At 47.2% G+C, this 13,193-nt stretch overlaps 1 protein-coding gene across 2 annotated transcripts; it reads left to right on the top strand.

The window, feature by feature from the left end:
- The first annotated feature begins 7,416 nt into the window (after positions 1 to 7,416).
- LOC128079714 (interleukin-15 receptor subunit alpha-like) lies at positions 7,417 to 12,206 on the top strand. 2 transcript variants are annotated; one of them, XM_052681174.1, is made up of 7 exons: positions 7,417 to 7,579; positions 9,454 to 9,645; positions 9,751 to 9,816; positions 10,320 to 10,472; positions 10,638 to 10,667; positions 10,942 to 10,999; positions 11,104 to 12,206. In XM_052681174.1, the coding sequence occupies exons 1-7, from the start codon at positions 7,513 to 7,515 to the stop codon at positions 11,213 to 11,215; spliced, it is 678 nt and encodes a 225-aa protein (XP_052537134.1). In that variant the 5' UTR covers positions 7,417 to 7,512; the 3' UTR covers positions 11,216 to 12,206. The 2 variants fall into 2 exon arrangements, with proteins under 2 accessions (XP_052537134.1, XP_052537133.1); XM_052681173.1 differs by lacking the exons at positions 10,942 to 10,999; positions 11,104 to 12,206 and having other exon boundaries at positions 10,638 to 10,849.
- The last annotated feature ends 987 nt before the right edge of the window (positions 12,207 to 13,193 follow it).

Raw genomic sequence — 13,193 nt, 5'->3', positions numbered from 1 at the left:
CTTACAATAAGGCATCTTGTCTGGGCTTCATTTATAGTGGAAAGGAGAATATAGTTTCATGGGGCAATTGATGTATGCATGACAAATAAATGGTTGTAATCATTGTGCCAGACCTCATACTGAATGACACGCATCTACAGCACACATGAGGAGCACTCCCATTTCTCAGCTCATATTTAAAAGAAATTACATTCAGAAGATGTTCAGATGAAAACAGTCCTTTATTCATTTATTTTCATTCTCCCAAGGCTGTGATTCAGCAATTGTTAACTCAGAGCTAGGCACTGCTCCACTATCAGCACTACTTCCTAACTACTTCCAACCTTCTCCCCTTTCTTTTGCCATCACCACCACCAGCAGCTTCTCTGCTGTGAAAAGAAATTAATTCTCATCCAACTTTACCACTTCTGTGTTCAGATTTTTCTTCTTCTTGCCTTTCTCCATAGCCACCATCACTCCTTTTCTTGAGTTGACTGCCCATGGTGGGGGGGATGGAATTAGATGATCTTTAAGGACCCTTCCAACCCAACCATTCTATTGTTCTATGATCTTTAAGGACCCTTCCAACCCAACCATTCTATTGTTCTATGATCTTTAAGGACCCTTCCAACCCAACCATTCTATTGTTCTATGATTTGTAAGGACCTTCCCAACCCAACCATTCTATTGTTCTATGATCTTTAAGGACCCTTCCAACCCAACCATTCTACTGTTCTATGATCTTTAAGGACCCTTCCAACCCAACCATTCTATTGTTCTATGATCTTTAATGACCCTTCCAACCCAACCATTCTATTGTTCTATGATCTTTAAGGACCCTTCCAACTCAACCATTCTATGACTATGAAATCTACCCAACCCCATGACTAAACTCTCTTTTAGACCTTTCCACTGTTCTCCTTTGACCACTGCACCATCTCAGCCCCCCAAGAGCAGATCTCCTGTCCTCCAATGTGCTGCAGTTCCCTTCCAACACCTTAATGATCTTTCTATACGCTCTTACATCAAAACCACTTTTCTTATTGTTTGTGGCTCCCTGTATTTCTTTTTTTTAGAGTGCTGCTCTAAAGAGCAAGCAGAAACAGAGGGGAAAAAATGGTTTCTGAACTTCTCCATCAGAGGCGTTCCTTCCAACACAGTGTCATAGTGACATGTGGAGTCAACTGGAACGCAGCCAGAAGAGCTAAGCATAATGCACTACAGCTGCTCTAATTAGCACAGCAGGACCACAGAGCTTAATTTCGTAATCCTATGACCCAATTAACCAGCTGGAGGGAGAACATCTGTGAATCTGTTTGAAAAGGACCAGCCTGAGCTGTTAGCCTTCAGCTGGGGCTGTTGGAGCTGTGTCACGTACGTGTTTATCTGGCTGGATATCCCAGAAAATGCCATGTATCAATTCTGAAGTGCTGTGTTGCTTCTGATTCCTTGGGATGAGGTCCCTTCCAACCCAAGCCATTCTATGAGTCTATGATCCACAAGAAACACGATGACCTGATTTTTGGAAACATGTCTGCCTGTCTGGATTATTTTCTCAGTTTTTCCTTCTGTCTGAGCATTCAGAGTTGCTAACCTCTCATTCCCTTGAGTCTGCATCATCTGGATAATGTGATGATGGGTTTGGGTTAGGGTTATGTGCCACCACATTTTGCTTTTCAGTCACGTAATGAATGCAGAGAGAATACACTTAGAATGCTTCTGATTCTACTTTTGCACGCAGCCCAGCAAAGGCAAATCAAGAACCAGATGCGTTCCTTCAGCAGAAAGTTTGGATTGTTGCTTCCATATGATATATTTATACAAACCCCTGGAGCTGCAGTTATTTTCATGTGGCTGTATATATGTTGGGGGAAATCAAGAGGTGGCTGCACAGACCAAATGTGTCACAATAATACTTCTGAGCAGCGTGAACATGCAGAACAAGAAGGAATCTTTGTTCTTTGGGGCCGCTTCAGCCTTCTGCTTTGTCTTTGTGAATGAGCTGTAAAGGAAGTTGGACTTGATTCTTCCAACTTGGGATATTCCATAAAGCAATTTTTGCTGGGTATGGCTAAATCCAAAGAAGGAAGGTTGAAGCATTCAATGTTGTGCGTGGAATTAATCCCAAAAGAAATGTTAGAAACACAGAATCACTGAGGTTGGAAAAGACCACTAAGATCACCAAGTCCATCCCCGACCCATCCCAATAAACCGTGTCCCTCAGTGCCACATCTCCAGGTGCAGGTCCACAAAAAAAACAATAGAGTCTAGACTGGGACTTATCTGCTATCTTCAGGAATTGACATTTGTTTTCTGAAACCCTGAACTTCAAATCTGAACTTAATTAATATGGTTTTGCTGTCTCAAGCCAAAGTCCATCCTCCAAATACTTCGTTCCTGTGAAGCAGGAGGGTGATTTCAGTTTGTCTTCTTCAGTTAAATCTTGGGACAGCATTCCTCTGTTAAAGGTACTAAAAAAGACACGGTCAGTGCAATCTGTCTTCTGATTAAATCCCTTTTTACCCCTAGTTCTGCACTAGCTCACATAGCAATACTTGTATATCACTGAAGCGTTACACACAGAACACAACCCATGAGGTTGTGGCTGCTCACTAGTTTTGAGGAGCACTGACATTTGCTTAATCCTGGATGGCACGATGCAGAAAGACTAAAAATACACCTGAGAAATGAAATGTAATAGTTGGATTAAAGTCTGAGCTCCAAAAATAGGGTGTTGAGTAACCATGTCTAAATAGCAAAATCGGAGCGTTCAGCAAGCTCCGGCTCTGTAAGGAGCTCTTTCTTTTGACAGCTTATGGAGCTTGTGCAAGCCTCCAGCTGAAGTGTTACAGCCTTATCTTTCACCATAGAGTCATAAAAGCTGGAAAGACCAATCAGATCATCCAGACTCAGACAATTCAATGGGATTGTGGTTGGTTGTTCCATTGTAAATCGTGAATTCCTCCCAGGGTTGTGGTGTGGTGGCACAAACTCAAGTCTTGTGACCAAAACACGTGTTTTCTTTGAGAAGAGGTTGTGACACTTATAATAACCTCAGAAACAGAGAATTCCAGGAATCCCAGAGGATAAAACCCAAAGTACTCTGAGATACAAACGCCGTTTGTGGTCTCGCTGGTACTTTCCCAGTCTAAGTTGGGAAATTGGAAACAAAAGTGAATTTCCAAAAAATCACAGCGGAGATCCCCACTGAGCCATGCAGCCCCAGGTCTTCCTCATCTCCTGGATTCCTCGATGGTAAAGTCATGCTGAACTCCAACATGGAGCAATTCCTCTCATCCAGCTCAGGAGCAGCCTTGGGAAAGGTAGGATGCTTTCCTGCAACAGGCTCACACCCTTCTGCTTGGCTCTGTTGGGGTATTCCTCTGGGCAGTGAAAGCCTTTTATGTGAATTCTGCCAACATTCAGCCAGAAATGTCATGTTGTAAAGAGGAATCAACATAAATGCATCAATCCTATAACAAATGACTGTGGGTTTCATGCGGTGTATTTTAGTTCCTAGCAGAAAACGGTCTTTCTCTGGTGCTAAACACTGTGTTGTCATCACTGTTGGCTTCTTCTTTCTCCTTTTCCTCCTTCTTTCTCCTCCTCAACGTGCTTCTATGATTCCACCGTTCTCCTCTTCCTCCTCATCTCTGCCACCACGGTCACCATCCTTCAGCTCCTCCTCATCAGCTCCATTTTTCTTTTGCTCTTTCTGCTCCTCTTATTCCCCTTATTATCATAACCATCACCTTCCTCTTCCTCCTCCTCATCACCACCACAGTCCTCCTTTTCTTCCTCTCTATCCTCCTTCATCATCACAGTCACAACCACTCTCCTCCTTCTCTTCCCTTCCTTCATACTCATCATCTTCATCATCACTACCATCACCGTCCTCCTTTTCTTCTCCATCATCTTCATCACCATTAATGCCACCCCCCCTTCTCCTCTTCATCATCATCTTCATCATCACCCTCTTCCTCCTTTTCTTCTTTTTTTCTTCTTCTTCATCATCATCAGCAGTACAACCACCCTCCTTCCCTTCTTCTCCATCATCATCAAATTTAGCTCATTAAGTCACTTGTAGCACCCATAGCATAAGGTATTTTGCATTTATACACACCTGGGTAGAAGGACTGTCAGGTCAACTCCATTTAGCACCATCTCACAGCTGTGGGTCACACTGACTTCTGCCCCTCCAAACCCCACGCTTGCATTAAACATTTGCAGCATTAATTGGGTGTAACCACAGCGTGACTAATTGCCATCGTGGCACCAGAAAATCAGCTCCTTCTTCCATTAGAGAGGCTCAGTAGTACTGTCGTGCCATATGGCAAAATTATAAACATTGTAATTACTTCCTTGATAAGGAAATAATGTAATATATGTATTTGAAATGACTTCTTTCCAGGTGTCACTGCTTTGGGAGAGAGAGGCCATATGCTGCAATGAGATAAGATAAAATTAAATCAGTTTGATGGGAAATGAGCCCGGTGTGCCAATCTGATCTGTACAAATGGTTTCTAGAAATCTTTGGTACTTAGTACCACTGGATAAGCCATCCTCACAGCTATTCCCCATTAATGACCTCAAATATTCCTCAGAGGTAGTAATGCTTAAAGATGATCTCACATCCCCACTGGTGATATGCACTTAGTGCAGGAACACGCAGCTCAACATTCTTAAGAAATGAAATAGTTCCTGGATGAACACCCCAAAAACAGCAAAAACAGATTTATTGTCCCTTTGTAAACAACAATTTGGGTTGATTTTAGCTGGGAAATACACCCAGTGGAATATTTTTACCCAAACAAAAGTCTGCTGCTCTGCATCTTGGAACAAGCATTGTGCCTCCAAAGACATGGAATCATGGATGCAACACAAGTCTTGTTCTGAATCCAGCTTTTCTTACTCCAAAATCTTCAGCGTAAGAGTCGTAGTCAACAGTACAATCTTCCTCCATCCAAGGAGGAACAAACAAACATCAGCTGCAAAATACAATAGAGTCATTGGATGAGGCAAAAGCTCATCAGCTATTTATATCCATCCTCCCCCAAAGGCAAGAAAGCCCAAAAATTATTTTTCAGATGCTATGAAAGACAGCCCTTATGTTTGTAGGGGTGGTGAAAGCCTTTGAAAATACAAAATTCGAGCTCAGTCCCAGGTTATCTCCATATCCCATGGTTAGGGATGCTCTAAGTCACATTATTGTCCTGGTGGGTAGGGCAAAATGAGAAGGATCCTGTGATGCCATGCACTGAGCTCAGCACACAAAGAGCTTCCTTATGGAAGGGTTTAATGGGTTGATGCCCAAAATTGTGGCCTCTGATAGCTCTGATTTTTGTAGAAAATCCTCCTATGGGAAATAAGGCATTCCCAAGAAACACATTTTTCCAGCTTTGCTAACATAAACTTACGTGTTGTTTACATTATCCAATAAAATTTTCGTAGCTACATGGTTTATTTTTACAGGCATTGCCAAAAAATCCCTTTGGGATCAGTAGTGAAAAAACATTGTGTTTTTGAGGGTTTTTTTTTGAATGAGTGCTCGAAGAAGAAGAGTGGAAACTTCTCAAACCCCAGGGACCTCCCATACCAAATCCCGGCGATGTTGCCCTCAACTGTTTACTGCTGGTGAACTCTAACCCACTGATTGCTCCTTGTAACACTCATGAAAAATCCTCACCTGTCCAGAGTTCACAGACTGAAGACTGTGTTCAATCCACAGTGGAGTGCCTTTTAATATGGAGCTTTAGGAATGTGAGATTTGCTTAATTTGCATGCACTTAATTTGCATGCAATTGGTGCAGCGCTTTGATCTGCAGGATCCTGAATATTTCTGCTAACAAATCTTGGCTACATGCAACCAATTCTCAACGTTTCCAATCTTGCTCTTTGTGAAATATGTTTGGAAGGGTTTAATGATTGATCAAACGGTTGCCAACGCAGTACTGTTCCACCATAGAGGTCGTCGAATGGTAATAATTTAACTGCTTCCCAAGAAGGATTTCTGGTTGGACATGGGAAGTTATATCCTTCCCTTTGGCTGTAGTAAAGCTATTCACCAGTATTCACCCATCAAGACAGAATGAGTTGTGGTCAATGGAAAAGGACCTGGAGGCACACAGAGCATGGAGCCACGAGGTTGTCTGGGGAGGATTTATTGTACAGGCATCTTCCAGGGCCTTGCATCATGGCTTCGTTTCCAGTTTGGCATCAGCAAACTCCAGCACTGAAGGCCTCTGATATCTGCATCCGTGAGGTCTTCCACCCAACCCAACCCAACCCAACCCAACCCAACCCAATCCAGCCCAGCCCAATGCAACCCAATGCAATTCACCCCCCTGACCCAACGCAACCCAACAAAAGAGAGTTTTTGTTGAGAGTTTGGTGTGAAAGTTACGCAACCAGAGCACAAAGAAGCTTTTAGCATTGGATCCAACCAGGGGCACCTGGGGGGGGGGGGGGTGACTGCATTGCTCCATAGTTCCACATCTCCATTGGGCAACCCATCCCCAGGCTAAAGACTTCATTGTTCCCTACTAAGAACTGCATCCCCTCCAGATGCTGCATCACAGCGATACTGCATCCTACTCCAAGTTCTGCATCCCACCCCAGGTACTGCATTCCACCCCAACCACCACATTCCATCCTGGGTACCACATCTTCTCCTCCTTGGGTATCCCATCCACCCCAGTATTACATTTCCTCTGAAGTAATGCACCTCCTGATACCTCAATCGATTTGAACCCATCTTGCCTGGTCTAGATTTTCGATTTAGGCAAGACATTCACTTTTTGTGCTAGAGGTCTTCATGTTGTCTTTTGTCCCAGGTGAATGTGAAACTCTTCCCTCTTCCAAACGACATTCCTGATGACGTGGGTTATAATGAATTTCCCATCAGAATGACATCCCTTCTCTCTCTTTTTCTATTATATCCCCACTTAGGATATCACATCCTCCTCACATAACACACTATTGCATCCTCTGGGAGTAATGCATCTCCCTCCAGTATTGCATCCCTCTTTGGATACTGTATCTTTCTCCACTTTGGGTACTGCGTGCCTCCTCGAGTACTGCATCCCCCTTTTGGGTATCACATCCTCTTTTTGGGTACGGCATCCTTTGAGTTTGACATCCTCCCCACTTTGGATACAGCATCTCCACTTCGAGTATTGCATTCCCTCTTTGGGTATTGCATCGCCCGAGTTTTACATCCTCCCCCTTTTGGGACCCTCTTTGGGTCCTTCTTTGGGTACTTGGCTACCGCACCTCTTTGGAGTCCCGCATCCCGTTCGCATCCCTCACACCCCCACCGTCCTCCTCCTTCCCCTCCTCCCCCAGCCCCATCCCTCTCCATTCCCTATTGGTCGACGTGTCCCCACCGATCACCCCGTGCTGAAACCGAAAGCGAAAGAGGGAAGAAAGAGCGAGGCCATGGCCGGCCGCGGCGGCAGCGGATCGCGGAGGGGCGTCGGCGTGGAACCCCTCGGGGAGCGCTGAGCCCCCCCGCCCGGCCCGAGACCACCGCCCATGGATCGGCTGCTGCTGCTCTGCGCTGCTCTCGCCCTGTTTCTGCCCTATAGCGCCTCGGACAGCGGTAAGCAGAGCGGTGCGAGGGCTCTCGGCTTGCTGCTGGGAGTGCGCGCGTCTCACTCGTGCTCCTACGAGTGTCCGCGATTTACTCGTGGGTATTGGAGTGGGGACACACGCTGCGCGCTGGGGTGGATCACAGGGCTCTCCGCGTGGCTGTGCTGCACACAGATACTCCAGGTTTCCCTCTTGGTGCCCACGCAGCACCCACTCATGACCAGGATCCCCTCGTGGTGTCCATGGGGTGCCCACAGTGTACCTCAATTGTCCCCCACTGAGTGCCTGTAACACTTCCCCAGCAGCATCCGTGGAAGCTGGGGGTGATTTCAGGATCTCAGTGCTGCACCACGGACCCATAAGAACCCATAGGATCTGAGTGCTGCACACACAAACCTATAAGGACCCATGGGATCTGAGTGCTGCACACACAGACCCATAAGGACCCATAGGATCTGGATGCTGCACACACAGACCCATAAGGACCCCTAGGATCTGGATGCTGCACACACAAAGCCATAAGGACCCATAGGGTCTGGATACTGCACACACAAAGCCATAAGGACCCATAGGGTCTGGATACTGCACCATGAATCCTTAAGGACACACAGGATCCAGGTGCTGCACCATGATCCCATAAGGACCCATAGGATCTGGATGCTCCACTGTTGACCCACATGATGGACCCATAAGGACCCTCGGGAAATGCATCTCACTGGGATTTCCCCACAGAGACATCCAGGAAAGGCATCTGAATGGGATTTTGTGCTGCATGTTTAACATATGGACTGCCAGGAGATTCATCTCAGTGGTATTTCCTCATATGGATCCCCAGGACATGTATCTCAATGGGATTTTGCACTGTGTGTTTCCTGCACAGATGCCCCGGATCTTTCAATGAGGCTTGGTAAACTTTTGTGGAAGTGCAGGAAATAGAGCTGCCCGCCAAAAAATCTCTAGGATAGCTTAATGCTCCTTCTTTTTTGCTGCCAAATCTGCAATATGATGGAAAATGAGCATGTTTTGTAGTAAATCAAGCACAGAAGAGCATTCCCTGAAGGCACTGTGCTCCTGCTCTGCCATTTAAACGACATTCCCAGCAGTGGTGATTCAATCAGGATCATGATTTGGGGCAGAAAGCACCATTGTGGGCTAATTGTGGCTATGCATCCCCAAAGAGGGGATTCTTCAGTGTCTAATGGTTGTGAGTTTCCACTGATGGGATTCTCCAATGTTTAACAGCTGTTGTGCATTCCCACATCTGGGATTCTCTGGTGTCTAGTGGTGGTTGTGCATCAGTTCCCAGAGAAGGGATTCTGCATTGTCTAACTGTGGTTTTATCTCACACATTCTGGGATTTCCTGCCTTTGGGAAGGGTGTGGGATACTCATGTGGCAGCAGCTGGCCTTATCCTTTGGTTTCTCCCATCTCCTGGCTCAGTGTCTGCTCCTTGGCACCATTGCCAGCCCATGTCATAGCGTCGTGGTGCTGCTGTCGGTGGGATGCTGTATACTGGTGGGTTGGAGAATGCCTGGGAGCAGGTGGGAATGCCCAAAAGTGTCTCCATGCCCCGCCATGCTTCCATCCCTGTCCCTATTGCTATCATGTTCCTTTCCTCATTGCCATCATGCTTTCATCCCTACTGAGCTTCTATCCCCATTGCCAGCACGCTCCTCCCCCTATCATTCCCCTCTCCATGGGATGGCCACAACTGCAGCCCCAACTCCTGCTCCTCGAGAGCCCACACATCATAGAACCAAAGAATCATAGAACCAGTAGGGACCCACGAGGAGTCCAACTCCTGGCTCCACGTAGGACCACTCAAAATCCAGGCAGCTCTGACATTCCCGTTGTCATCTCCCATTCTATCTGCCCCATCCACAGCGGTGCGATGCGGCCGTCCCAAGGAAGTGGCCAATGCGATCATCGACGCGGGCGACACGGAGCTGCTCCACACCAGCCTGCGTTACACCTGCAAGCTGGGCTACAAACGCAAAGCTGGCACCTCCACCCTCATCCAGTGCGTCCTCCATCATGGCAAACCTGTCTGGACGTCCACTGAGCTGCAGTGCATTCGTAAGTGGTCGTGCCTCCAGAGATGGGACGCATTGGGATGGGCTGAAGGAGGACTAAGGGTGGTATTGCTGCTGCTGATGGTGTCTTTGTTGTGTTTACCCAAAGGGGATCCGGCTCTACCTCTGCAAACCCCAAGCCCTGAGCTCCCGACAGTGAGGACAAGCCAAAGAGGTGAGGAAGAGATGAATGTGGCAAAAACTCAACTATTGTGGTGTGGGAAGCAAAATAGAATCAGAGAGTCATAGAACTGTAGAATCACTAAGGTTGGAAAACACCTCTAAGATCATCCAGACCATCAACCCATCACCACCATGCCCACTACGCCATGCCCCTGAATAGAATCACAGCCATTAAGGTTAGAAAAGACCTGCAGTATCATAGAGTCCAATCTCCAACCCAACCCCACCATGACCACTAAGCTGTCCCTCAATAGAATCACAGAATCATTGCGCTTGGAAAAGAGCTCCAACATCATCAGGCCCAACAACCAACCCAACCCCACCGTGCCCACTAAACCATGTCCCTAACTGCCACATCTGCCCTCTTCTCCACTACAGGGAATTATCCCATTTCAAAGTGATTGAGATGTATCGATCCTTGCCACGTCCAAATTAAAACACTGCATAGTGACCAGTGCCCTAAATTAAATGGTTTTACAACATTTCCCCCTGCAGGAACCAACACCACTTCAGCAGCACTGCCTGTGCCATCACCAGAGATATCTGTGCCACCAGCAGTGCCTGAACCACCAGAGATGCCTACACCAGGAGAGGGGACAGCACTGGGGACAACCCCACTGCCCACCATCCCCATAGACCATGCTACAGGTGAGGAGATAAACCACTGTGTTTCCATAGCCAAGGGCCCTTTCTCTTTTTCAATACAATTTTTCCCTTCTCACCAACCTTTTAAATAAGATCCTCCCTGATAGTTCTCATTTCTCAGGCTTCCCTAGCTCTGCAGCTGAAATCTCTACTTTTTTTTTTTGCCAGTTTCCACCCAGACTGTGGCCTCTTCCATTGGTAAGCATTGCTGGGTTGATGGTAAGAACAAGCTGCTTTGTTTTTTTTTTTACCCTAGAAAAAACCAACAAGGGCTGTGTGAGGTTTATGCCATAATTGAGGGCAATGTTTCCAAGAGGGTCAGCATGCAGCACCCTGATTTCTTCCCTTGGCAAAGAGGTTACCTTGAAAATGCACTATAAGAGTTGTTGTAGTGTAGTTTTGACTGTTTGTGGAGCTGTTCCCTTGGCCAACCATTGGAAGATGCTCATCATCTGCCTTGTTTCTCCTTTAGGGGTCTCAATTCTGCTTGTTGTTGGTGTTGCGGGATTCTGCTACTGGAGGATGAAAATGTAGGTTTGTTGAGCACCGTGTGGCCCATCCACAAGACCCATTGCTTTCCTGAAAGCTGTGAAAGACCCTGTGGGCACTGCTGACTCTTCTCTCCCATCCCTAGGCACGCGCAGCAGAGCTACGTGGTGGCGGTGACGGCCATCCCCATGGTGGCTCCCAATACCACAGCACAGAACGATGAGATGTTGCCACCTGGTGACATCCCCATGGGCTGAGCACCAGCACAGAGCACATTGGTGTATCTACCAGCCCAGCTAGCCAGGAGGATGCTCGAAGCTTGGTGCTTCCCCAAGTGGCAGTGGCATGAGGCATGTCCCCACGTCCCCAGCTGGCCTTCAAACGGAGCATCTTCACTCCAGGGACATGTAGCTGCTCTTCTCAGCCTGAACAAGTGGATGGGATCACTCCAGTGCCAAGAGGTGAGTGGTTATTCTATCGTTTGGCTCAACGAGCAACTCAAGTTGGCATGAACTCAATGCAAATCCTAAATGGGAGCCAAAAATTAGGCTAAGCACCCAAGCACAAAGCAGGGCTGGAAAAGTTACCAATCTGGGATGCAAGGGACAGAGCAAGGCCATTAATACGGCACCCATGGGTGGCCTGAGCCCATAGATGGTGCCCATCCTCTTGCAGATTGGGAGGCCATGGTCAACGTGGTCCAAGCTGCTTGCCCTAGTAAAGGACATTTGTGGGACGAAGGATGAAGTTTGGGTGCTGGGGCTGGAGGCAGGCTGTGTAAGTAAAACCATTCCCTGGCTAGGAGCAAGGCCTGCTGGACACCAGCCCCATCCTTAGAGGTGCTTTAACCCCAAATTGCCCCCCAAACACAGAAAGCAGCACTGCTTAGGGTCAACAGAGAGCCGGGTGAGTATCCCCCCATTGTACCTTGACTCCCTCCCTGCTCTCTTCCAGCATTCAGTCATGAACCAGCAACCACAGCAAAGGGCTTCAGCTCTATCACCAGTTCAGAGGTCATCCCCTCGTCCACACTCAGGGATCTTCGGGGGCAATTTCAGCACCGATGCCAGCTGCTCGCAGGGGACTGCACGTGGGAGTGATTTGCTACAAGCACTACCAAAGCCTGAAGACAAGGACATGGCAATGATATCTGTTGTTATCCACTAATTTCCCTCCCCCCTTGCTACAAACTAGAGGTTTTGTACTGATGTTTTATACATAAAGGGTATATATTATAATGTAAAAATATGCACAGAGTGGCTGATTCTTTAGTTGGGTGTCTTGCCAGCCACAGTGACAGGGAGGATAGTGGGAATGCTGGGACAGACAGGAGCTGGTTTGGAGTGAAATGCATCCCTGTAACAGCCAGGGCTTGCTGGTGGTCTTCCAGGTAGGACTGAACCAGAGGAAAGGAGACATTCCATGACTGCAGCTCTTCACTGATGGGTATTGTGAACACCAAAACTCTGCATGGGTAGAAGTTGGCTTTGAACAACGAGGATGGGTGGCTCATGGTTGAATACAGAGCTGCAGCTGCAGCAACCCACTGAAAACTCTAACTGAGCACTGCCATCCTCTAGAGGCAAAGGGTGAAGGCAAAGTGGGGAATCATCACCCATCTGGCTCAGGTGGAAGGCAAAAAGGGCTTCATCAGCCAGCTGGAAAGCCAACCCAATGTATTCTTTCCTCACTTGTCCTCGTGTTTGTTTCACTGCTTTGGACTGTCACTTTTCTGTGAAGACACATGATAAACCAAGGTTTCCTACAAGCCCCAAATGCCATGGGATGGTTGGAAAAGAGATGGAAGGGAATGCTGGGGGTCTATGGTCCTGTGTCTGCAAGAGCTTTGCAGTTGTATTCAAACTTTCAAGTTTTGAGCAAAGTTACCTGCAGTTTTGATAAGCAGAAAGTTTTCCCGGAGTCACTGCTTCAAAAGCAAAAGGAGAGCCAACAAAATAGCTGCCATTCCACAAATAACAGTGGAAGTCAACAGGATGTGGGAGTCTTCAACAAACATTGCTCATGGCTCCAGGCTGAAGGCCAAGATCACGCCTCTACCTAAACTGGTTTCAGTTTTGATCTGTGTATGATGTGGCCTCTGGGACAACAAGCCAAGGTGTTATCTTCAGGCAGGCAGCATAAGCCACCCTCTGATTGATAGGGTCACCATCCTGCTGGTACCATTGCTACTGTGATGGCTGAAAAATAAATATAACCCAGGAAGACTTCTTAATG

This window comes from Tympanuchus pallidicinctus, unplaced genomic scaffold (assembly GCF_026119805.1).
Source record: "Tympanuchus pallidicinctus isolate F22 unplaced genomic scaffold, pur_lepc_1.0 scaffold19, whole genome shotgun sequence".
Classification (NCBI taxonomy): Eukaryota; Metazoa; Chordata; class Aves; order Galliformes; family Phasianidae; genus Tympanuchus; species Tympanuchus pallidicinctus.
The sequence above is the reverse complement of the archived record's forward strand: the minus strand, read 5'-3'. Positions and strand labels throughout refer to the sequence as shown.